This window comes from Semicossyphus pulcher, unplaced genomic scaffold (assembly GCF_022749685.1).
Source record: "Semicossyphus pulcher isolate SPU_LCO1_2020_fin unplaced genomic scaffold, fSemPul1.0.p SCAF_3, whole genome shotgun sequence".
In the NCBI taxonomy this organism is placed as follows: Eukaryota; Metazoa; Chordata; class Actinopteri; order Labriformes; family Labridae; genus Semicossyphus; species Semicossyphus pulcher.
Genome location: NW_027211704.1, coordinates 11,550,168 through 11,577,631, shown reverse-complemented (window position 1 = coordinate 11,577,631; position 27,464 = coordinate 11,550,168). Strand labels below are relative to the sequence as shown.

Below are 27,464 nucleotides of genomic sequence, written 5' to 3'. Positions count from 1 at the left end.
GGGGGGGGGGGGAGCACGTCTGTCTGTCACTCTGCGTTAGGCTCAGCATAATTACTGTGAAATGACAGAGAGCCACGACTTATAGGAGGGCAGCTAGAGGAGAGAGAGGTGTGTTTTTTGACTCGGCCTGCAAGTCACTCCATGCTTTTTGTGGACGTGATGATTTGTAGCTGAAAACTGGAGACTTTAAAGATATCCAAAACTGAGGGGAACGGTTTTACAGAGTGTTTAAACTCTGGATTTCGATTTATCTGCAAAACCTCCCGAGTGGAGACGCTCTTTTTAGGCAGAGTGGTGCTGTGGGAATCAAAGCCCTCAAGGACTAAATATATCTCAACACGATGATCAATAACCAATGAGATTCAATTACATCCAGCGAGATGACTTTTTGCTCACGTTGTTTAACAACATTGATTTAAAGTGAACGAGAATCACAGACGTTCAGACAGTTCCACAGCTGGCTAAGATATCGTCCTGTATTTGATGGCAAAACTCTATATACAACTCAGAGGAGTATTCAGGTATGCCCTCCTATAGCCTCAGCACTAACATGCACTGCAGTTTACTCTCTTCACTATGTAGATACAATCCCCACGCTGCTACATCTTAGATAGTCACATTTGGGTACCTAGTACCTAAAAGAGAGGCACAGCACTTTGCCCATAAATGTACACTGTAAGCCTTTTACAACACAACACAAAGTGTCTAAAGGCCGCGACACTAGTGTGACCAGTACGGACGAGGTACCAGGACAAGTTTTAACCACATATTGTATGTCATCAAACAGATTTTAAAATATTAATGGTTAGGAAAGAAAGAAACGGCTGCTTTAGTCACAATGTTAAACTGAAAACAACATATGTGTTATCAAAGTTTGTGCAAAACAGAAGCTGACTATATAATTATGTGATAACTTTTCCTTTTTTTCCTTTTCTTTTTTACAAAACAAAAATAACACTCCCAGTCAGTTGTTTCTTTTCCTGTTTTGTGTTGTGTTGGATTATGTTGTTGTTTGCTGTAGTTTTCATTCGTTGGACTTATTGTGAAGACCGCAGGCAGCTCGGTTGGTCGGTTAGAAATGCGTCTCCTTCTCCGAGATGGTGGATATTTTCCCATCAGCCTTCAGTTTGGCGTCGTTGGCGGCGTAAGGACTGAGAGCAGCGAGTTTCCCTCTCATTTTCAGGTCCGGGCTGGGAGTCGTCAGCTTCTTCATTCTCTGCAGAGAGAATTGAGAGAGACAAAAGGTTATCGCTCATTCTCCTAAAACAAAGCTTCTGCTATAAGCAGCGTTAAGCGGATGCAGCTTATGTGTATAATCGTACACTTTGAAGGAAGCCTCACCAAAAATGTACCCAAATATAAAACTGAAATGTGTGCGCAGGCTATTAATTTGTCAACAAATAAATAAATCTGCTTTGTGTGGAAGTGTGGAACCATGACCACTTTTGTTCAGTCGTTTGTCTGATAGTATTTAGTGTTTGTTATTCAGTCTAGTGGTACTTCAGGAAAGTGACACCCAATGTGTTTGAAGGCGTGCTATATAAAAGGATCAAATCAAACAATATCTTCCAGGCATCTAAAGAACTTCACAGCAACTAGCCGGCTAACTTCCTGATCAAACCACAAAGCCACCTCGATATCAAGATACCACCCATAGAAAAGCACACCTATTAAAAAGCAAGATTGCCATGTGGATCTCATTCAAGACAATATAAAAACATTGATCGTATCAATCCTTAGTTTTCATCACGCCTCAGATCTGCCAAAGGCTACGCTACTGATCATCTCACATCAAAAAAAAACCTCGAGCAGAGATGGGAGATCATCCAACTGTGTCACAATCCCTCTGAGAAAGTCAGATGGCAGAGATACAGCAGCTGGATTCTTTCGCTCACTTCCTCCCTTCAAGGGTGCAGGTGACACAGGTATGTTTTCTGAGTCACTAATGTCATTCTGCTTTTATGGCCTTTATTAATGTGAAGAAAAGTCTGACTATTGTTGGTTTTAAGTGAGGAAGGATCTGTGCTGTAGTGCTGTTAGTGGTATTGGCTGATTTACAAATTGACAGGATAAGGGATGTAATACAGATTAAAAAATAGGGTTAGTTGTGGAAGTTATCAAGTTATCAAGGTTAACGTCACAGCACACACAACTAAAGGTTCTTAATAAACAAAAGTTGGTAAATGTGAGTAAACTTGAAATATTGCAGTATAAGTGTGACATTTTAGTTTTTACCTCAGAGAAGGTGCCCGGAGTCTTCCAGATCATCCAGATCATCCCCAGAGGGATGCAGACCATCGAGGACATGGCCATGAACCAGCCGATACCATAGCCCCAGTCAGGGTAGGTGTACACGTTGTTGTACTTCAGAGGCTTGTATTTAATGAGGAAGAACAGGAAAATGCCCTGCAGTAGACAAAAAGGATTGAAATGAATGAAAGATGATTGACAGTATAAGAGAAAGAAATGTGCCCTCTGTTGATTAGAGGTAAAATACTTAAATTCAGAGTTGTCGTGGTGCTGTTATCAATACTGTAGTTCATATTGAATGAATGAATCAATGTTAAACTTGTAAATATGATCTGTTATATCCAGGTATCTAGGTTGCAATGTCTTTGATTGCTTTAAGAAATAAAACATGAATCCCACAACACTGCAGTCTAGTTTAACTTCTACAGGTCAAAACACGTTCACCTCAAGTGAGAAATGATCTAAAATCTTATCCCATAATTTAATATTGCTCCTAATAAGAAGAAACCCAAACTCATTATGACATATTTAAAAAAATACAGGTATCTGAAATGTTGTGTCCTCCATGACCTTTCTGTAAACTACAAGAATCAGTGTGTGCTGTCCTTGATGCTTCTGCTGCTCGTGATTTAGTGTCTGCAGTGGGACTCACAGCGCAGATGCCCGGGGTCAGGATCATCCAGCACCATTTGATGAAGAACACAGGTTTGTAGCCAATCATGTCCTCAATATTTAGGTAGAATCTGTCACTACCTGAAATGCAAATGCACGTCACTCAGAGTTTCTGCACGAATCATCAAAGTAATATCATGATTGATGTGTTTTGACAGCGCGAGGTCGTGTCACATGAAGCTGCTGAATGCATGTGGACAAAATGTGTGTGTGGCACTTTCTCTGCAGAGAGACAAATTATTCAGCTGTGCTGCATGAAGAACATTATTTACTTAATACTCAATTAATATAATCGGGTTTGTTGGCAAATTCTCAGCTTGAATTAGGCAGACAATAGTTTAGATGTGAGCATGTTTACACCCACAGAGCAAAGCTGCAAATACATTGTCTTTGGTTCGGGATATTAAGAAGGAAGAAAAAGGTTTTATGTTTAAGAAAAATAGAAAATGACAACAATGACATAGCTATGGTTATATAATATTAATATATCATTATTCAGATTTGTGTATCTTCTGTAACACCAGGAAGATGCATGTGTTTAAACACATCCTCCAGCAGAGGGCAGAGAAGAAATATGATTGCAGCAAAGGAGGGTGAAAGCATGACAGAGTGTTTGTGCTGGATCTGTTTCCTGTGCTGAAACGTGTGACAGGTGTTCAGATGACAAAAGACCGATATCTGTGGTTATCAAGGTGAGGAATGACTCCCCAGTGTTTCTCTGAGCTCGCTAGTTACATTTCAGGTGAAGGCTGCCGTCTTACCGTACACCCAGCCGATACATATGGACTCAAATATGGCCACAAACAGCAAACACATGCCGCTGGCAGCATACGAGTCGAACAGCTGGAAGACGTACATCCCTCCCTGAGAGCAAGAGACAGACAGGTGTCAGTGTTCTGTTACAGGCGTGTGAGAATCACAGACAGTTGGATCACATTATTAACAAAGTGAATCAGGTGCTTTTCATTTGATTGTCAGGGACAGACGGTAACTAAGCTGCGTCTTGTATCTCACTGAAAATGAGGTTTTCTCCCTAATAGAACACAGATCTTAAAATCTATACAGTATGCTGTCCTATTAGTGTTTTTCTCTCTGATGATGATACATAATAGAGCCATAAAGATTTTAACTTTTGATCCTTTTATTAAATGTGCTAATCTAAAACTCGTCCACAAATGCTTACATCATCAGGCTCCTCAGGTGCTCGGTGACCTTGTGGTGCCACTGAGAGTATCAGGCTCTGTAACACGTGGAGCATCTAACGGGGAGTGTAAGGTGCCCTTTCCGTAAACGATCACGTGGACGAAGCGCTTTTTCTGTTCAGGGCATCAACATGAGGAACGCCTGACCAGCAGAGCTCACACTGGACCCTGACTGGGAGCATTTTAAACTTAAACTGGAACTGTTTTTGAAGAGGGCTCAGTCGTGTTGTCATGTTTGTGCTTCCTGTTTATTGTTGATTTTATTGTAGGATATTTTGTATTCTCTATTGTTAAATCTGTTTTATTGCTCTTGAGTCTGTTTCTCGTGTATTTGATTTTGTGTATTTTAAAGGCCCATCTTTGGACAGGCATTGTAAATTAACCAAGCCTATAAATGCTGTAGTGTGTCTTTGTACTTTGTTAATCATGTACTGTGACCACGTCGTACATGATAAAGTTCTTAGTTCAGACATTTGTGGAAATACATTTATTATTCAAACGTCAAGTCTGCCAGAATATTGTTAGCTTAGCCTATAATAAAGAGCTGCCAGCCTCTCTATGGATCACTAATTGAATCGCTTTATTTTGCGTCATTTGTTAAGTCGACCTCATCGTGATGACGGGGATGTGTCTGCGCTTTCAGCTACTTCCGTTCTTCGTCTTAAGCTAAGCGGCACATAGCTGCAGCTTTAAATTTGCAGTTATAAGAGTGGTCCAAATCTTCTCCAGTTCTCTGAGAGCAAGGAAACAACCGTGTTGCCCAAAAAGTTTCCTATTTTTCCACATACATAGCCATGCTCACGTTTTATTATCCACTGTACCTCCTCTCAAGACAACTTATCTGTGATTTCTGCTTCCACTAAAAGGCTCATCGTAAATAAAATCTCACATGAATCAGAGAGCAGGCTTACGTCACGGCTCCGAACTACTCATAAACAGCTAAAAATATCGTGAAAATGTCTCAGTGACTGTCTTCATGCCTGTACTTCACACCTTCACACAGGTATTGAGCTACACTCCCAGCGGACCTTTTGAACTGTGAGTTATTCCTACTCTCTTTTATTCATGATGGCTCTTTGGCAGCAGAGAGGACGTAAGTGTTCGGAGTGCAGGTAGAGCTGAGAGTAAAAGCAGGGGGTGAAATTGTTCTATAGTGGGGACAGGGGTGAGAATGGGCAGTGACAAACAGAGGTCAGGTCATTGGACAATGCAGCAGTCTATAAGAGAGAAGAAACTGCTTTAATAATACATTAAGTCCTTTCCCTCGATTCATGGCCATTATGGGCCAGTAGGCAGCAGTGCAGCATGTTTACAGTGTAGGTGAATGGAGAGTAGTGAATGTGCACACGTGAAATGCTTTTAGCGGATGACAGACCTTCTTGAAAGTGTGAGGAACCAGATTCTCCTCCATTCTTGCAACTTTAAGATGAAAGGGCTAGATGGGTTACTTTACTACCGGCCTATATTGAAAACATGTCAGATGTCTGGGTCATTTCAGAAGCACTGCAGTGGATCTTTGGATTAAATTATTAAGTATTTCAATCTAAAGATTCATGTCTGTGAAGGTTCTCAGCCATCCAGGTTGTGGTAATTCTAAGCTTAATCCAAAAGGCAACTGGACTTGGTTGTTCTTGAAGACGTTTCACCTCTCATCCGAAAGGTGAAACGTCTTCAAGAACCAAGTCCTTTTTGGATCAAGCTTAGAATCTAAAGATTCACATTTTTTATCTGGATTTTTTACTATGGATCTACAATATACCTGGCTGGGTTTCATCCCAGTCTTGTAAATCTGTGGTCTTGATGGTGGCCGTGACGATGATGATGATGATGATGATGTCATTGTGATGATGATAATGACTGCGATGATGACATGTCTATATAGAAATAAAAACATAAAGATGAAGCGAAGGTAGAAACTGTCATCTCTAAAGCTGAGAGGAGTAGTAGAAAGCCATAAATAAGCACAGGTGCACATTTATATATTTTGATCATCTTTCTCTGTATTTCTGTTTGGCTAGAAAGTGGGCGTGGTTTATACCAGAAGTCACATTAAATTGGACAAATGTATTTTCTTTACTGATATTCATTGACAATGCAATTTGCATGCCTTCAAAGCACCAAATTGAAATAAAATTGACACATAATTAGTTATTAAATCCACAGCCCGACACTGTACTTTATCTTTCTTACCTTTATTAAAAAAAAAAAAAAAACTTATGTGAAAGAAAAATCTGTTCCCATAAAGCTTTTTTTCTAGGATGTAAAAAAAAAACACTGTCAAGTTACTACAAACACATACAACAACCTGTGTACTGGTCTTTCTATTTGACACATTAGTTTCATTGCTCATGTAATGTAGCAGTAAACCCAGTAAATAGGTGTCCGTCATTCCTGCAGCACTGTGATGTTTTAGATTATTAATTCTATCTAACACCGAATAACAAAAAGAGAGAGATGTGTGACATGATGTACAGTAACTATAGCCGAGTCTTACCTCCGTACACATAATAAGTCCTATGAAGAAGGAGACAATAGACATGCCCAGAATCAGCAGCTCTCTGCGGTAGCCCCTCCTGAAGGTCTCTGGGTACATGTCCACCACAGCCGTCACCAAACTCTCCACACACACAAACTGCAAGAAGAGAAAGGTGTTACTTCTGGAAAATTGGAAAATAGTGTTCTCCTGGACTGATCACACAGCACAGTTCAGCTACAAATTAGAAGACGAGACAATAATATTGCACACAAAAAAAGACTAATTTATTCCATGTATGGTATCTTATCACACATAATAGACACAAAAAGTCAGTAATTAGTATAAATAACATTTGACCTGTGTCTGCTTGTTTCATCAACACAACATGACTCAAAGCTCCATCTACGTTAAAGAGGAGGTATTGTGCTGTTTCACATTTTAAGACATATATATATATATAATGTTACAATGTTGCATGTCCAGACTAAACATGGGTGAAGTTTCAAATCTGTAGGTAAAAGTACGTTGGAGTAATCCCCAGGCTTCTCCGCTCAGTCTGCAGGCTGCTGTGAACTGTTTTTTTCTACACGCTGCACTTTGTGACGTCACAAAGTGCAGCTTCAGCAGGCCAATCAGAAGAAAGTAGGCTTGAAGGGGCAGGGTTTCTTAAAGGGACAGAGCTGACTGAGTTGTTTCAGGCAGAGGCTATATGAGGGCCTGCACAGAGCACCAGTGTGAGAACATTTTTATTTTTAACTGTACATTATGCTAAGCTACTCCATAGGTATCACAGAGTGAAATACGAAGCTTGAAAGTAGCACAATACCCCCATTTAAATAACAAGTCCACTCATCGGAAAAGAGGGAACTGCTACATATACGACAGTTCAGTTCACACAAACTGCTAAAAAGTCTAAAAGTAATTTGAGCCACCACATCACGTAAGTACATCTTTACCAAAAGGTCCGACCTTTCAATAGTTTTTTTCATAAAGTGAAACCTTTCTTATAATGTCAGGATTCTCACCTGGCTGTCCAGACCGAGGAAGATGAGCATCATGAAGAAAAGACAGGCCCAAAGTGGAGACAGCGGCATCATAGTCACAGCCTTGGGGTACGCAATGAACGCAAGACCAGGACCTGCATCACCAAACACACAGTAATGGTATTGAAGGATGTGTAGTTGTGTATATGAGTGTTTTAAGACGCCACATAAGCAAGGGCCTAAATGTATAATAATTGATGGAGTTGGAGCTCTGCCTATTATAACATGGTCTGATTATCTGTGGTCCTCGTCAATGCTTCCTTTTATCTCCTGTTAAACGGGTTTTGTTTTGTCTGTTCCTCCTCTCTTGCTGATGAGACCTGTCATTGCCGTGAATGAATATTTAAATGACGTTGGTATACGTAGGGTTCTTGCATGTACCAGCACAATATCAAAAAAAGTTTTGCAGTTTGTTTAGACGTCTCTCTCTCAGAGCATTGCATGTGAACTAAAGGTAACTAGACTCTTAAACAAAGCGGAGAAGCAAAAGTGGCACAATGTCTAGACAAAGTGCACTTGAATGAGACGAGGGGAGCTTTGAAGTAAGACTTATTGTGCGTTATTCAACACCTGCATTTGATAACAGACGCTAAGAAAACACAGTTTCTGAAACATTAAGCTCCGTCCTCCCCGTGATCCAAGACAAACATTTCAAATCTCTCCCTCTGTCACATTTAATAAATCATTCATACGGACTTAAATAAATCATAATGCGGTGGTCTAAGAGCCTAGGTGAAGTTACATAACCGTCTCTGTTTATCTATTTTAGCTCAATGTGAAGGATGAGGGCACTGGGATTCATGCAGGCTAGTATCTGTTGCAGGTGAAAAGGTTTTGATTCAGAAACATTGTTGTTATTCTCTCACCAGACTCTGCCACCGCCTCGATGGGGACATTTTGTTCATAGGCCATGAAGCCCAGCACAGAGAAGATAGCAAAACCTGCTACGAAGCTGGTGCCGCTGTTTAGACAACACAGCATGATGCAGTCCCTGAGGAGCAAGACGGAGAGGCGGAGGACATTAAACTCACTGCAACATACTTTCTGTCTCATGTAACACTCATTAAAATCTTACCTGTAGCAGTTATTGTTGTAGGCGTTGTAACTTCCCAAAGCAGTGAGACAGCCCAGGCAGATAGCATAGGAGAAGAAGATTTGGGTTCCAGCGTCTACCCATACCTGAAACAAAGCATAAACATACAGTACATGTACAGGTGGGTGATTAATGTTAATAAAAATTATATTTTCACCCGAGGTTGTTTGAAACAGTCCATCCAAAACCTTCGATAAGCCATAAATCGTGTTGAGATATGGCTATATGATGCCCAGACGTCTCTTACTCAATAAACCATTGAGTATTCTACTTTATCGACACTTTTTTAGTTTAATTTCTTTCCATTTTCACCTTTAATAATCAGGGTATAGACAGAACACATGGTGAGACAGAGAGAGGGGGTGGGATCACATGGATACAAAAGTGCCAGACTGGAACCAGGAACCACTCGCCCACCATGATGTCACTCATCAGCTCATCTCTAAAGGTTTTTACCTAACTCTGTCTATACACGAAGTGAACATACACATACTTAATGCACACAAAAAAAGAAACCTAAAAGGATAATTTCTCATGCTCTATATCCAGTTCACACTTTAATCTCCGCTCATCGATCCTTCTAAACCTTTTGTCACTGACGAAACAAATTCTAAGATTTCTTAAATGAATTAAATCACAGAATCACAAAGAGAAGAATAGACTTACCAAGCGATTACCATGATATGTCAGGAGGTGACTTTTTTTATCTTCTAATGAAACCCCACTATTCTTTTGTTACCCCTCATCTACCTGATTTTCATCATCTCAGTGGCTTTGTAATGAAATTATGGCTCAGCTCAGGCGTTTTCTTTCCCCTCTGAGAGGCACTCAGTGGAGCAGCATGAATCATTGATCATCCTAAGAGTAGATATAAAGTCGACCACTGACTAAATATTCATATTTTCCTTCACTAACTCCTTTCCTGTCTACTGTTTACTACGGATTAACTGAGGATAGATACTGTATAATATAAGGTTTCATTTAAATAAATGTCTGTTCAGTCACTATCCATCGCTGACTGAGGTAACACAATAGTGATTGAGCCTATGGATGAAAGCCTTTGCATCTGCAGTATTACAGACTGGGTGTCTGGTGCGACTTTTGTAGAAAAAATCATAAGCGGCGCCCAGTTAGTGACGCGTTTCCCATCACCCAGCAGTGGTTAGTCTGCCAGAGGGTAGGCGGAGCTAAGCGGCTGCTTTTCCGGTCTCTGCAAGTGTTGCGAGTAAACAGTAATCTACTAGTACAGGCAGTTGGTCATCAGATGACTTTGGTTACACTCCGACTTTTCCTCTAGTCCTTCCTTAAGGCTTGTATTTGCAATTTTTTGTGATGTTTTGTCACATTAAACAACAGATCATCTCGCACTGTCCCAAAGAAATATGTCAGCAACAATGAAGATAATTCTCTCTCTCTTGTCCATACTTACTGACCAGCGTATATTTTACTACTCTCTGGTAATTCCTAATCTTCATAGAGGTTGCAGCTTATTTACAAATGTACAGGTGAGGTGTAATCCAAGAAACATTTCACATTGTTTATCCCAGCCAATAATAAATAAAGGTAAGTATTTTTTCATGTGGATTTACACATGTAGAAAGGAGATGGTCTTTATGCAACTAGTTTGCAGTGCAGCACAGGAGCCTAGAACCCGCAGGATAGCATGGTGTACTAGCGAATTCAAACTTAATGCAGCATGGCTCTTTGAAAACTCTCTCACATCACCATTCAGCTACTAATCTCATTTCCCCACCGAGAAACAATTAACAAACGCACGGTCTTCGCTCCCTCCTGGGAGTAACCACGGTAACTTCTGTGACCTCACAAACACAGGACTGTTCCTGTGGAAGAACAGGCCTTTCTCTCCTAATGTTCATTAATGTTCCCTTTAGTTCACCCTCGGCTGATGGCCGCACAGCGCAGGGAAACCTTAAAGGCCCAGGCTCGGAGAGAATCACTTGTTGATGTTGTGCCTAATTTGGCCAGCTTGTGTTTGGTTATGTTGAGACTGCGGCTCCAGGACACATTTTTACTGTGTGAAAGCTGGAAGACATCGGCTGTAAGATAGTGTCCTTGTAATGTAAATGATCCGCTCTCGGTGCTACTCACGTCCCACTCTTTTTATAAAGGACATCCTGAGGTAAGAGACATTGGTAATGTGATTTGAAGCATTTACACACCTGTACCTTTTTATTAAAGAATTACGTTGTATCAATTATATATGGTGCAAGCATAAAACAATGGGTAAATGAGGGAAATTATCTACTAAACATTCAAATGTCCTGTTCAACTTTAAGGTCTCCTCCAGGCCTGACTCCAAATATTAAATATACATACATAAAAAGTTATATTAAAGCAGCTATGTACAAAAATACTAATAGCACCAATGGATCAAATTTCACATTGTATGCGTTGCTTGTAGTGCTACTAGAAATGATGGCTCTGAACTCATTGGAGCATTCAAATTGATACATTTTAAATCACTGTCACTGAAGGCTTTGTGTTTGGCTACATTATGCTGCTGAATTTTACCGGCTTTGTACTGAACAGCAAAGAGGCAAAGTTGTCTACTAGTTGTCAGTTATGTTTTATTTGGCAGCACCTTGTGGCAATAAACTGTGGGAGGACACTTCCCAGATAACCGGATGTCCACGGTTGGCTCCGGTTGTAACTCTTGATTTTCCTCGCTGACGGTCGCTTTCCTTTTTAGACTGTTTGCCTTCATCTGAGCGTAACAATTTGTTTCTTTTTCTTTGGATGTTCACTTATTGTTGAAGTTGTATCTGTAGTCATAGATCTTTTCTTTGTTTGTTCAGCCATAGTAGATTACTGTTTACTCGCAACACTTGCAGAGACCGGAAAAGCAGCCGCTTAGCTCCGCCTACCCTCTCTGGCAGACCAGCCACTGCTGGGTGATGGAAAACGCGTCACTAACTGGGCCATAGACTCAATCACCATCGTGTCACCTCATACGGCGATAGATAGTGACTTAACATTTATTTACATGAAAATCTCATCATGTTCATAGAGACCAAAAAGAGCTTGAAGGCGTTTAAGCTGAATATTTTTCTGTGATCTAGATCTCAATAAGATACCCTTATAAGATGGGTAGGTAAATAGGTAACCTTATGCTAACACATCAACTTTCATCAAATCAACTTTATGAGCAGATAATAGTTCTGGTTCAGCGCCTCAAAAGTTTTAAAACAACAGTTTTTGCAGGTTGACATTTGAACCCAACAATACACCTGGAGAAACTCCAGGTAAAGGGAGTTTCTCCAAGTGTATTGTTGGGCATACAATAGATTTAGAGGGCTAATTCTAAGATATTGTCTTGCAGATGTGAATGCTGTCAAAGAGTGGTACCAACATCCTGAACCTCACTGCTGTTCGTTAGTGAGGGGATGCTGGAAGTGAGGAAGAGGGAACTGAAGGTAAGAAAGTAGATCTGACTTGTGAGACTATCACTTTGGAAGGGTGGGGGGAAAAACACAAATAGCAACACATTTTCAGCATGAAAAGATAACAGGAAAGGATATGAGAGTATGTGTGAGTGAGAAGTGTGGAGAGGAGGGGTGATGCACAGCACAGGGCGGAGGGTGAGAAGGAGGGAGACAGCCAGGGAGAGAAAGGTCTATACCTTAAGAAAATAAGGGAGGCATGATGAGTTTCAGGAGAGTCAAAAGAGCGGCTGACACCCAGCCACACACAGACACACACACTTGTTACAGCCTGGTGAACAGAACAGAGCCCTGATTGTCCCTGAGGAAGCTAATTTAACATTGGTGTCAGAAGTAATGTCTTCCTCTGCCAAACAGCAGTGCTGCTTTATCACCCTGCTTCACTCTCTCCGTGCCTCTGCTTGTGTCGTCGTTGCTCCATCTATTCTCTTCTCATTTATCCACTGTCCATCTGTGTTACTGTTACATCTATTATCTTACGTTATACAAAAACAGCTGCTATTAAATAAGAAACAAAACTTAAATCTAAACCCTTATTTTGGTGTTGTAATGAAGTAAAAAGTATATCAAAAGAAAATGTTTCAAGCTTTGTATATTCCTGTATTTCATCCAGCTTGAGTTGGCATGAAACGTAATGTTCCCGATACCTTTGCCCGAGAAGTTGTGTGAAACAGATTGGCTTATCTGTCTGTACATTTAGAGACTGACTGAGTTTCAGGTTATTTCTGAGGCAAGAACACTTATTATCACATCCATGACACTCACCTAATGTACCGGCTGCTGCCATTAAGAGTGTGTAACAGGTGTTCATACAGGAGAGGAAACACAGATTGAACTGACTCCTTAGTCTCCTGAAATATGTTGTGATATGTTGACAAATGAGCGCAGAAAGAGTTCCCATTTAGCAAGCATTAAACAAAGGAGAGTGTTTCACTCAAATCACCTGTATTCAGTCTATCTGCTATGCCCTGCCTCCTGTTGTTACTGTTGCTACATTGCTAAGTTTACAGTGCTAACAGTAAAAGGTTCATCATTAAAGATCTTTTAGATTTTTTTTTACAAAGCATGTTGTTTCAGAAAAAGGAGACTCTAGCCTGTGACCATGCGTTTGCCTGCTGAAATGACAACTGTCACCACAAGCTAGCTAGCTAGCTACAGCTGGAAAAATCCATAGCTAGTTATGTTAGCTAAAGGAGTTGGTTGAAAACCCCATCTCAGGCTGACTTTGATGTTTTTCCATCTAATAAGAATCTTGTTGAAGGGGTTCAAAAGGGACTAAAAGATATTCTCTTCTAAGGTTGATGCTAACGCTACATGCATACGTGCAATGTTACGTCTGTAGATGACAATTCAATTGACCATTTGCTGAGCCCCACTCCTCATAGTTAGTGTCACTGTTGCTACATTGTTAAGTTTACAGTTTTAGGTGCAACAGATTTATCACTAAGAAAGTGTTCTCATTTTTCAAAAATGTTCTAGCCTTTCACAGAGTGCTTCTGCCTGCTGAAGTGACAGTAGATCTTTCCAGCTGCTGCTAAGTAGCTAGCTTGTTTTGTTAGCTCTGTGAATTAGTTGAAGACAACATCTCCAGCTGACTTTTAAGTGTTTCCCTCTGATAATAAACTTGGTAAAGGCGTTTAAATACACTACTACACAAAACTACAAAGTCTACGCCACACGTCCACGGCAAACTGGAAGATTTTCTAAAATGTGACAAAAGGTTATTCCTGTAGGTTGAAAGCAAGCTAGGGATGCTAACGACGCAGCTAACATTACCGTTCTTTAACACACTATGTATTTACTTCCATGAAATTTTGCGCTTGTATTTCTGGCTTTGACAAGGCAGAAAAAAATGCAGAATATTGCTCTTGCTACAGTCTCATGCAGATCGCATGTAGAGAAATCCAAAGCTCAACAGGTCCGCCATGCTAACTTCCATTTTCAAAGATGTGATTGGACGTCTATCTATTACTATGTTTTATTCTGTTTTTCCATTTCTCTCTAAACTCTCCATCTATCTCCATTCACGTTGTCATGACACCTCATCCACTTTTTCTGGTGCTCTGTTGCCTAGCGACCCGAGCTGTCTGCCTTTTCCAGGCGAGGTCAAGGAGTCTGCTCAGTGTGTGTGTGTGTCTGTCTGTGTGAGTTATATGTTAATGTACCAACCTCTATTAGCCTCAAATCCTGACCTTTTAACCCCTCTGTCTCACTATTTATGACCCCTAACCATCTCATCACCGGCAGGAAGTATCAGCTCCATATCAATCCAACAGCATCACTGTTACCACAGTGGGACTCATACTGGCTATATTTTGACTGTAGCCCAAAGAAAGGTAGCATTTACCATGTGTTGGAAAGCTTCTTTCTGCACATTAACAAACAAGCTGCAGTTTTGTTTATACTCTACACAAACATGTTTTGTTTTTACAATTAAGTGCATCAATGGTGATAGGTGCAATAAAAAAGGACTGATTCCCCATCGCATTACAGTAACAACAACACCACCTGTCCTCCTGGCAGCTGCTCAGCTCCAGACAGGTGGGTGTGAGGCAGGGGTATAAATTCATTCCCATGAGTCCCATGAGGATATTTAACCCCTTCTGCTTAGCTTGGTACCTTATGCCTCTTAAAGTTGACAAATACACAGTGCAGTGCAAGATGTTAGCATTATGTACAGCATTTACCATGTGTTATATCAAGTTAGGATACAGTGTGATTGATGGGTAACAACCATAAAAAACACCCTGTTAGTATTACTGGACCTGTGTTCTGGACTGACAGTCTAAGTCCAACCAACAGCTATAAAAGGTATAAGCATTTACAGTTATAGTTAAAGTTATAGCTTGACACGTGTCACATACAGTCAATTAAGTGTAACTGTTGTTCAGTTTTATATTTAGCTGCAATGTGTGTGAATGTGAGGTTTGGAAGTGTGAAACAAACACTGAGAAGATTGAGAAGAAGACACTGTGTGTGTCCTCTGACCTTCCATGACTGTGTCTCTGGATGCTTTAAAAAGGGATGAGATGAGATCATGACACACAAATAAAGCTAACAGCCGCCTCCGGGTCTGACAATACCTGAGGGTCAGAGAGACGTGAAATGTCCGGGTAGAGGTAGAACTTGATGCCGTCGTACGCTCCTGGCAGGGTCACTCCTCTAACCAGCAGGACCAACAACATGACGTAGGGGAATGTAGCCGTCACGTACACAACCTGCAGGTATAAACATGCACAAGTTTGGTTTATTAGTTTATTAGGAATCACAATGAGTCACTGTCAGAACTTACATAACCTATGATGCATACTAAATAACATAAGAGTGACGTTGCATGAAACAAAAACCCTTCAGTAGTCATGAACAATAGACTCAGCTGAATAACGTTGGGCTCTGAGGGACAAGGCCACTTCCTTATCCGCCTCTTTTTTTAAATGCTTCAAAGCTATGGGACAGACAATGGACTTACTGGACTCAAAAATCCTCAGAGTGAAAAAGGTTGTTGTTATGAGCCATCCTTAGAGTTCAGTGTCAACAGTAAAGCAATTTGCAATTTTTAAGTTTCCCCAGCGTGTCTCACCAAACACGGATTTAGGGGAACCTCTCCTCCATGAACCAGCAGGGGAACTTGTGAAGTTGCAGTTTGTGACTTAGTTCAAGCCATTGTGTTTCGATGAGGGAGAACTCGCTCTTTGGTACCACTGCTCACAACTTGTTATTACAGGGCGGTGCAGGCTTAGAGAAATCTGGTTCTCCGTTACGGTGTGGGGACAAGTGGGAGCGATTTGAAATGCCAGGTAAAGCTTGATGTTATTCTCAACCACTCACATACTAAAGATCTGCTTTGCTAAATACAATTCGATGAGGGAGGACTCGCTCTTTGGTAGCACTGCTCACAACTTATGTGCATAGTAATATCATTGCTTGGAACAAAAGTTGCCACAAATGTGGACATGTTTTGCTTTTAATAATGGCATCAAAGTCTAAAGAGTAGGGATGCACGATATTGGATTCTTTGCCGATATTTTACAACTCTTTAGCCGGTTACCGATACCGATATTTTTTTCCCTTACACCTAATTGCAGAGATCATCAACTCTCTTCTGTATTGGAATTAGCGTACAGTATAATGGTGATACTCTTATCACATTTGTTACAACGGTCGGGGTGACGGGTCTTGAGATAGTTAATCAAGTTTGTAGTGTTGAAAGACTTTGCCTTGGCTCCTCCTTGCATCACCGAAGCTGAGCAGTCATTGCAAAGAGCAGTTTTGCTGTCGATTTCGGACACTTTGAAAAACCACGGACATTTTGGCTTCTAACTCTCTCATGCTGCAGGTAGACACACTTGAGGTCATCACGCTGCGCCGCGCAGGTCTTCTTCGCGCCGGGGACATTGCGCCGAGGTAGGGCATTTAATCAAGTATGCAGCAGCCCATTATTTTATCGGTTAATCATATCGGCGGATATCGGCGTGTTGGCCGATATCCGATAGTTCATATTTAAGCCAATATCGTCCGATACCGATAACGTGCCGATAATATCGTGCATCCCTACTAAAGAGGTTTGGAATGGCCGGTGAAATCAAACATTTCTTAGCCAATCGGCTGCACTGTGACCAATTTTGAACAATTTGTAGTTCATCGGAATTAAACGTAACCGTAAACTTAGCTGTGCCCTATCATTACTCACGAATCCCTCCTTAACTGTAGCCTAACTTAATTAGCCGAAGATCCAGAGTAGTACAGTTAACTTGCATAATGGCTCTACAACGTGTACATCTATATGATGTCTGCATCAAATAAGAGGACCTCTTTGGTCGTGGGAAACACAGCTTTCAATTCAACCTGTGTCATATACAGTTCAACATCAGTCATTTAGCATTTATCAGAAAAGATCAAAGTCTAAAGTAATACATTTTAAATAATTACTAACAGTGCATACCTATGTATGGTAGAGTAATTGAGATAAGGATATACATCTGTAAGGGTATCATGTACGGCTCCACTACATCAAACATGACACATACATACAGTACAGTAGCTAGCGCTTGCTAACCATCAAACCAACACTCCCCTTTTTATTTAACTATTCAGGTTTTGCAGAATTGTGCTCTACATCTCAAGACTCTTAGAAACCTGTTGAACAAAGACCCTGGCCTCTTGGAAGGCAGAGGCGGGTAACATACATCCCCTGGCTTGCTGGCATCCAGTCAAAGTCCAATTGAGGACAGAACAGGACAGAACAGAGCCGGGCCAGGAGACAAAAAGAAAAGAGGGCTCCTCTGGCCCCGTCTCTTAAACAGGAGAAGCCCAGAGGAGTGATGCTGGCAGTGTGGGAAAATGTGCCTCTCTTTGAAGCACCAACAGGAGTGCATGAGTACACACACACACACACACACACACACACACACACAGAACTTCATTCACAACATTGAAATGGTGTGCACATACTACAGACGCAGATAAAGTGGACCATTCAGGCATTCGGACCCAACACGCACTTACAAATGCATGCACACTCCAATTACCCGTACATCCCTGGTCACATTACTGTACAACTGCAAGCAGCACTTTCATGAATGGACACTCGTTTTTATGGGGCGGTGCGGGCTGAGAGAAATCTGGTTCTCTGTTACAGCGTGGGGACAAGTGGGAGCAATTTGAAATGCCAGTTAAAGCTTGATGTTATTCTCAACCACTCACAAACTAAAGATCTGCTTTGCTAAATACCCTTTCACATTCAAACCTCAATAAAAATGTAAAAGAGAAACAAAATCCTGTTCAAGTTAGTAGGTTGTGTTTCTTTGGTCAGGATCCTTCCGACTTAACAAGACCGTCCACTCTAAGCTCTGTTAATCCCAGCGTGGCCTACAGGGAAAGTGTGGGAAAAGTCGCCTCCTGCCCGGGAGATCCCTCCTTTAATTTGTCAAATAAAACGATCACGCATCCTAAACCTTCTCTCCCTCTTTCTCTCCATCTCTCTGGAGATGAAAAGGACAATATTCAATCTCTCCATGAACTTTTGATGCTCCACATGCTCCGTCCAGCTCACCATGGGTAAACATTTAAGCCACCGCAAATTTACTGGTCAAACTCTCCCCCTGCCTCGCTGTAAATCTAACAGGGGGGGCTTAAATGTGAGAATGGGTGGCAAACACGACCAACAAAAGCAAACAGCTTAGCAGAGTCGGAACTGAATGGGCTGTAGGGAGAAGAAAGCGCCTCTCTCTCTCGCAACAGGCGAGCTGTGGTTAATAGCAGGAGAGAGAGAGGCAGCAGAGGCGGAGGCTGAGGATACACTCTGCATGCTCCTCATGAACGCTCTCCTTTCCTCCGGTGAATACAGGAATCAATCTTGGACCGGCTGCTAAAGCCCGGCCATGAAGAAGCCTTCTCCCCTCTTACTTCACAGCCACACAAAAGACACTTCAGGGAGATATAGGCATTGCCGCCTAGTTGTTTCTTTCCCGCAATCTAGGATTCAAAGCCATTAATTTTTCCTTACACACCCTTACTCCTTCCTCTTTCCTCTGTGTCTTACCTCTTTTTTTCACTCTACCTCGATCCCTCTACACACTCTGGCTCATTGAATCTGAGAGCATTTTCTCAAGTGGTACTAAGCTACCACAGCAAGGTGCCGAGTCCACACTGTCATTGTCAAGGTTGTTAGAAGAGCCCAGAGGACGACATTAAAATGGAAAGGGTGATAGGAGGGAAAGGTAGAAGTGGGTGGTGCAGACAACACTTTTGTCCTCTATGTGCAGCGAGGAATGCATGTCGCTTCCTGTGAGAGAGTTGTTCTGAGGACAAGAAGGGAAAGTGCTTTATCTTGCAGCTATTTCAACAGCAGAGTAGCATGCTAAAGTTCTCCTGCAAACACATTCATGTACAAGTTCCACACTCATGAGCTGGACAGTAAAATAACTGCATACATAAATCTTTACATGTTCATTGCTTGAAAACATTATGCAATATATGCAACTGCAAAATACATTTGGTAATCGCTCTTTGCTTTGCAAAAACCAAACGACCACACAAACTCATATATGCACAGACAAAAATAAACATGCATTTCTCTGACTCACCTTGCCAGTTGACTTGGGTCCCTTCCAGATGCAGAAGTAGCAGATGAACCAGGCCAGGGCCAGACACATGGCCAGCTCCCAGCGCATTCCCCCCATGTGCTCGATACCATCTGATATCTTCAGTACTCGGCGTCTGATTTGGCACAGAAAGCACAGATGATTACTGATTAGATTTAGCTCATACTCTGATGTCACATGAGACGGAAGTCTTTCTAAACACTTGTGAACAAACTGATGTAGGGTTGAATAGAAAAAGTAGAGCCGTTGCACACTTTAAGATCAGTCATTGGGCATTAGGTTGTTGCTCATCCTGTGCAAGCTCTGCTAACAACACAGCGGAAGGAAGATGAGCCATACTCCCAAGGAATATCAGTAAATGCACTTTCCAACCACACATAGCACTTCTACTCATCAACTTCTCAACACACTAATGCTAGCTGGCATGATGTACAAGTGGTGTGGCTCTAAAATGTAATGTGCAGTGAAAAATCCTTGAAACTCGTCTAAAACTGCTTCATGGACCAGAGAAACAAAGCTACGCTGTTCTGTGACAAAAGCTTTGAGCAGAGCAGCACAATGTTCCTGCTCAGTCACTCTGGACGTGTCCTATCGCGCAGTACCATCCTTACTAAGCCTTGTTAGGAAGAGTCTCACCGGTAGTATAGATTAGCCTCATCCATCCTCTGTGATTCCCACTACCACTCCTTCCTTCTGTTCGTATTAGCCGATTCTCGCTCCGCTGCTAACCTCAGCAGTTGGGAGTTTAGGATGCAGCTACAACGCCAAAACTTGCAAGCAGCAACTTTTGTGGAACGATGTGTCTAACAATGTGAGGATTGCATTTGGTTCCACTAGTCCTACCTAAGATTTTCCTTCCTACTTGTCTACTGATGAATGGAAGTTAAAAAGAGGTAGTCTTTAAACTCTGATATCTCGGGGTCTATCTTCGCTGAGAGTCTTCTGCTTGCCCCATGAGTGGACTTCCAATGGTTGGTAAAGCTGTGGAGGAGCGCACGATCCTCCTTATTCCTAATACCATCTTTTGGGGCGGCTGTGGCTTAGTGGTAGAATCTTTCAAACGGAGGGTCAGAGGTTCGATCCCCAGCTTCCTCACTTTAAATGTCGAAGTGTCCTTGGGCAAGACACTGAACCCCAAATTGCTCCCGGTGGCATAGCCAAAGGGTATGAATGTGATTACTGACAGTTGGGCACTTTATGTAGCAGCCTCTGCCATCATTGTGTGAATGGGTGAATGTGACATGTAGTGTAAAAGCAGCTTTGAGTGGTCCATAAGTACAGTCCATTAACTTAGTGGTCAAAGTGCACACGGATTCTTTCAGATTGGCACAAGGACCTTCAACGATGCATCCCTGATGGAATGGGGTCGTACCTCCACAAGAAAGGCAGCTAAATGGCAAATGTTGTATCATCATAGAGGAGATCACATGTTGCTTCGTATCCTGGGATACGTTAAGCCTCTATTGAACACCAAGGATGTGCTGGTGGGACAATGCACTTTGGTGGACAACATGAGCCAGCAGGAAGTCTGGTTGGCCCCTCTGTTCTGGACATGAACCAGCTCAAATAGGTCGTGCAGAATCCTCAACTCTTAAAAGCTCTCTATGTCGATGACCAAAGAGTTTGTGCCCAATTAGTCTTCAAGGGCAGACCAGTTTCTGGCAAGTCAACCACAACTCCTTGAGCTGAAACTGGACTTAATCTAGCAGAACAGCCACTGACAACTGTGGTTGTGCTGCTATCAAAACGACAATTCACCCTTGAGGGACAACTTGTGAGCACAAGAGCCACGGTGAGTGAATTCTTACTCCACTTCACCTTCTTGTTGATAACCTGCATCAAACAGCCATCAGAACTGTGGTCCTGAGATTAGAACTTGCCGGCAACACAACCTCCTTGACCAACTGAATTATCTCCTGCCTCTCCTGCAGTAATTGTGTTTTTGGAGTGTGAGCCAAGGTCAGTCGCATTTTCTGATGGGTATCGCAATAAGACAGAGGCTAGGGTCAGATGTTCTTGTTATCTGTGTTGCAATCTCCAAACACATTGGCTTTTGTCTGACAACGCCACTTTGATATAGAGGGAGCATGGCCAATTTTTGTGGGGCCTCCAGTGAAGCCAGACAAGAGATAAAGGAAATCCGAGGCCATGACTTCTGTTTCCCCGTGCTGAACAACGTTTACTGCCCAACTAGCCCCACGAGAAACGAGAATGGAGTCGCAGTTGTCTCGTACTGGATTATTAGACGCACTTACTCGTCTGCATCTATCATCACCTTGCCTACAAATGCATTCATATGCAGCATGTGTTTATAGAGATTAACTATGTTGCTGCTCTCTGCTGTTGATTAATTAGTTCCTTGTTTAACTTCACCTTACAGTCCAAAACCAATTTTCTAATGCGGACAAACAAAGATAACTTACATCTGATTTTGCAATGACTTTATCAACACGCTGCTCAGCGGTTGAGACTTATTAACCCAATGGAATCCATTAGTGCTTGTAGTTTGTTGTAATAGTATAAGCCTACTGCAGTTCTTCAACTAAAATGTTCTGCCCTGTGGAACGCCAACTGGTATAATAGCGTAGGTGCAAGACACAGGGCATGTAGTCAGCGATTATGACATCATAGCTCGTCGGCGTCGGTGGATCAACAGTTTGCTTCCTGTTTGTTGAAGCACAGCCAGTCAACAGCATTGACGGAGGATGAGAAGGGAGATTCGGAAACCACAGAGCTACATGTTGCTGCCAAATCTTTGCCACCGAGTTCACCCCTGGAGCTCCTGACTAGCCATTGATCATCGTGACATGTTCTTGGTGGCCGGCCACAGGCTAGGTCCAACACAGCCCCCCTGTCCCTGCCTGGTCACCCGAAAGGGCAAGACGTGAACGCTAATGTGTGTAAATAGACGTGTGTGTGTTCCCAAATGGATTTAAATTGGTTTTATATGGCTGCAAAGTGCTGCATATTTTAGTGTGTCATTTAGGTGAGTAGGATGGAGTCGGTGTGCAATTTTGTTAGATTAACGATAATATCTAGTAGTTTTTAAGGGTTTGGTTTTGTTAAAACCAGAGCGGAGCAAACCTAACGCTGCTAGAAATGTTTTGAGAGAACGTTCTGAGAATGTTACGTGCGATGTTCTGGTAATGTTTTGAGCGCAAAGTTTTTATTTGGTTCCCAGAATGTTCCTTTTAATAGCAGGAGAACGTTCTCTGAAAACATTTCCAGAAAGATGCAGTGAGAATGTTCAAATCACATTTCAGGAACGTTTTATAAATCACGTTCTGACGTCCCAGGCCTCAGTAACATCCTGAAAATATCGTCAGAATGTTGCAGTTAAAACGTTTTGTCTTAGTTTAAGTTTTAATGTTACAAGAACTTTATTTGAAATGATAAAAATCCTTAAAACATTCTTTGAGTATTAGATTAAAACGTTTTCTTTCAAACGTAATTAGAACTTGTAGGTAATGTTATGGAAACGTTCCCTGCTCTCTGGGAAGCCTGGTTACTGCGTAACCTACTTTTCTTGTGTGACTTTTCTGACTTTTCTTCTTTTACTTCTTTGCGATGGTTGGTTTTACCAACGTAACATAATTTTTAATGACTTAAAGGATAACACACAATTGCAACATCTTAAAAAGCTTGTGAGGATGAGGAGTCTTTCCCTTCCTGCATGCAGTGTTGGGTCAGCATTGAGAGATTGCCTTAAGGTTTTGTTTTCTTGTTCATTCAAAATACTCTGGAAATATCACTCCTTAAATTGCGTATTGATATTATAATTGCACATTGCATACAGTTTGAATAAAATGTCATCATTCAGAATGTGTTTGTATGGGTTTACCCTCTTTTAGTGATGTAATCTTTATGTTTTAAAGTGTACATTTGTAATAATATAACCATGCAAAATTATTCGGCAGCACCAACACACAGAAGGCAAAATACAGCTTGGTTAACCTACTGTTCTGGTATTTTTTTCTGCTGTATGTACAGTGCAAAACATGACAGGGTGTCTTGGCACAGATTAAACAAAGCCTGGTCAGTTGCTATATTTGCCAGCAACATGGTGTTTGGCTCTTCGGCCATTTCCTTTGGGCATGTCTGTCTCTGTGGTAAGGGTTCTTTTGCTGGCCTCAAAACTCAACTTTTTATTACTGTCACACAAATCACGCACTACATTTTAATTTAAAACATAGATCACAATTATAAATGTAAGCACAAGACTGCAAATATACTTTAGAGGTTTGACCCAGCAGTGTGAAAAGTCGCTGGCAGAGAGACAGGAAGTGTGGTCAGCGTTACGCACTGACAGGGTCTGATCCGCTGCCACACACATGGCTCTAGCTGGGAGACAGCTGGCCTACCAGGGCCTGTTGACACAAAATTATGAAAAGGGCTGACTAATTATTGGGGGAAAGGTTGGGGGGGTCAGTGAAGCAGCCTGGAGCTGTCAGAAGCTCATATTTTTAACATTACTGTGGATAATGAAGTTAAAGGAGGACTTGGGACTGTCTGAACTGACAAACTCATGTTGTAATACGACAAACTGAGACACCATTCATACTTAATACGCACAGAGATGAAAGCCAGCATACCCGTATGCTCTTCAAACGCACACAAACCGAGTATGACGTCTCATATAAAGACTAATGAACGTGACAGAACATGAAGATGACGTGAGAAAAGTAGGTATAAAATATCGACTCACTCCCAGAACTCGATGACTGGAGAGGTTGCGTTGGGGTTTGTGATGTTGGTGGCATTTTCTCCGTAGTAGTCAACGCAGTTCTCTGTGTAAAGAAAATGACATGTTATTACTGACTGGCGATATAACTGTAGCTTTTGCAATGAATCCTTTTGTATTTTTGTTTTTGCAAATGATTACATCTGCTTACAAAAAACAAAGTCCTCTCTCATCCACTGTTCCCTCCTCCTACCTGTGTTCCAGTAGTGCCCACAGCCGGCCCACGGCAGCTCAGTGGTGAAACAGTTGAAGAGGTAGAAGATGGCCCAGGCGAGGATCACTACATAGTACACGTTTAGATGAGCTTCAATCACCTGCGTCGCATAGCCGATACCTAAGAAGGTAAAAAGTTACAGATGAAGAAAAGGGGAAAAGAACGCTCCTCATACCCTCATAATCCGAGCTGCTTGCACAGGTTTGCACAGATCAAATTTGGTAAAAACAGGAAATACATTTATATAACAGTATTTATTTTGTGTGCAAGAATCAAGTTTCCGTAAACTTTCTTTTTTCAATTATTAAAGTCCTGAGTAGACGCTGCTACAGTGTACTTAGCGAGTGTTTTCTCACCTTCAAACAGCGGGCAGACTTTCCTCCAACAGGTGATTCCTCCCTCGCTGGTGAACTGACCCAGGGCAGTCTCCAGGAAAAAGACGGGGATACCGCAGCACACGAAGAAGATGACGTATGGAACGAAGAACGCACCTGTACGCACACACACAAAAAATACATACAGGACATGAATAACTCTGGATCAATAGAGGAATAAAAGTTTTTACAGCAAAAAATGCAAGAAACAACATGAGGGAGCAATTTTCAGACTTCAGATGAAAGCGCTCACGATGACACCAGACTCGTACTGAGAGATGACCTTTACAGATTATGAGGAGGCTCCATACTGCGCTGTCTAATGAGGAAACCAACCTCTTTAATTGATATAAATGTGCATAATAGATTAAATAATGATATCATGGTTTGATTCAGTTTGAGTCTTCAAAACTACAGAATGTGTCATCCTCCTAAAAAACTTGTTTCACCTCATTCGCTCAGGAACTCATCTTTAACATTTAAAATATTAAAGCCTACTCATGTCTCTAACTTTGTATCCTCATCTGCATTGGTACCTATCTGTCTTACCTCCTCCTTTCCGTTATTCTCCACTAATTTCTAACAATAAAAACTTCTCCTACCGCCTCTACTCTTTGGTAAGCAGTTGGTTTATGTCCACACCCTGTGCACAGATAACATAATCTTCCTCACCTCCTCCATTCTTGTAGCAGAGGTAAGGAAACCTCCAGACGTTGCCCAGTCCGATGATCTCTCCGGCCACAGACAGGACGAACTCGATCTTGTTGTTCCACTGGCCCCTCTCATTGTAGCCCGCCTTATCCAGGCTGGAGCTGGACCCTTCCGGGTCTTTGCCATCCTCTGGTTTACCGTTTATAACGGGCCCGCTCTTCTCAGCTGTCATGACGCTCCAGCAGCCCGCTGAGAGAGAGAGAGAGAGCGAGAGAGGAAAAAAACAGGCAGAAGATTTTAAAAAGGTGACCTCATAACCAAAACATTAAATGGATTCAGTGTTTTTTTTTCTCTGAAATTTGTATCCGTCTGTGGACATCTGAATGTGAATGGGACTGTCCCATTAATGCAAAACCACGCCCATTGACTGGTCCATACTTCTGTATGAGATTGTTCAAAAGTGAAGTGAGAGCAGTCCAATTATTTTCACTTAATATGCAACTGCACAGCTGTTTAATCAGCCTGCAAATACAAAGAGCAAGGGGATTGTAAGAGAGTGAAACCTCATTTACTATTAATTGACTCAAAGAATTACATAATAGAGTGAGACAGAAAAGACATTGTACTTAAATGTCCAAACAGAATGAGGAGGCTTGTGAGTGGGCAGATAAAAACAAGCACTCAGTGATCTGCAACTAAAACACAAACTCCTGTGAAAGCTGTCTCTCTCAGTATCACCATTGTAGCACATCATGTAGCACAAACATAGCGTTAACTTCTGACAACTTAGCGTACATAGACAATTATCAACGTACTTAAAGTAAGGAAGCAGCCCAACACTAAGTTAGACTCTCGTCTCACTCAGAAGCAGACAGAAACAGGTGGTGTAATGTTGCGTGTAAGATGGAAAGATAAACGATCATGCAAACAGAAATCAGAGATATAAAATGAGTCTCTCTACTCACCAGTCTCCTATGGAACAGTGGCAAACCTCCTTTTGGCTCCCGCGATGATGCGCACTAACAATTGGCTTTACAAAACGCAGGATGGTTTATCCTGATCAGGGGGGTGAAGAAAAAAAAGAAGGAGTGGGGGCAAAAGAGGAAAAAATGAGAACAATTTGAACCGCGTTGAGCGAAGTGCTTTTGCTGAGTCTCGCGTCTATATAAAGGAAGATCCCAGACGTCTCAGAGGGACGGTAGATCTTGCACCAGGCGATGGATAACCTGCGACTGCGCTCCCACTCTCCAAGCGGTCCACTCTCAAGCGCCTCGACTTGGATAAAAGCCACGTGTAACCAATGTAGCCCTCACAGCAGCGTTACCACGGCGCGGAGGGAGCAGGGAGACGGGAGGAAAAAGTTAGGTCGGTTTAGGTTTAAGGTGAGCTCTGGAGAGTTATTGTAAAAAAATACAAGATAATAAATAACAGACAATAAGTAGCTTATGCCATGCACAGCTGTCTCTAATGTAATGTGTGGTATTTCAGATCTTGAGCACTGCAGTGGATGATTAAAAAGCCTAACCTAAATAGCCTACTTAAGTACCAAAACCTACCTCCTCTACAGCGTGACCCAGCCTTCAATAGCCTCCTGATTCACCTTGAGAAGATTTCATTTCAGGAAATGTTTCAAAACAGTGATACACTTGACTTGCTGTAACCTGCTCTAATAATAAAAACCATGAACTTTAGTATGTTTCAGTCTGGATAATATCCTCATAGCTGCATCCATTCTGACTTTAGGTCATAATAAAACATATTTTATGAACAAACGTGAAACAAACCTGGCTCCAGATTCATACACAGCCGGTTTTGTTAGCTGGGTTCGTTAGACTGGGGCGCTATGCTAGCTAATTCGCGGTAGCAAGCTAGCATAGTTAGCATGAGCCGTTTATAACAATATGTCCCTGGAATGTTCCATTACACATTTACCTTTACTTCAACGTTGCTTTTTACATTTCAGAATAAAAGTCCATATACAATAACAAAGTGATTGCCATTTACACACTGTACACTATGTACTATAATGTATACTTCATCACAATGTGACAATTATATCAAATCTACACCAGAGAATATCATCTTGCCACAGATGTATTCATATCAGTTTAACAAGATTCAACAAGAAGTGCTTAGACGCCTGTTTAGTTAATCATTTTGAAAATCTCCTAAAATACAGAAATA

The 27,464-nt window shown here is 41.7% G+C and overlaps 1 protein-coding gene across 1 annotated transcript; it reads right to left on the bottom strand.

Moving 5' to 3' along the window:
• On the bottom strand, window positions 1-26,500 carry slc6a11b (solute carrier family 6 member 11b). The gene is made up of 15 exons (XM_069677572.1): window positions 26,246-26,500; window positions 25,302-25,529; window positions 24,612-24,746; window positions 24,235-24,375; window positions 24,006-24,087; window positions 19,283-19,415; window positions 15,281-15,415; window positions 8,719-8,822; window positions 8,510-8,634; window positions 7,626-7,738; window positions 6,619-6,756; window positions 3,684-3,786; window positions 2,903-3,003; window positions 2,236-2,406; window positions 1-1,216 (listed from the first exon to the last, which is right to left on the bottom strand). The coding sequence occupies exons 2-15, from the start codon at window positions 25,510-25,512 to the stop codon at window positions 1,073-1,075; spliced, it is 1,836 nt and encodes a 611-aa protein (XP_069533673.1). The 5' UTR covers window positions 25,513-25,529; window positions 26,246-26,500; the 3' UTR covers window positions 1-1,072.
• Between the last annotated feature and the right edge of the window lie 964 nt (window positions 26,501-27,464).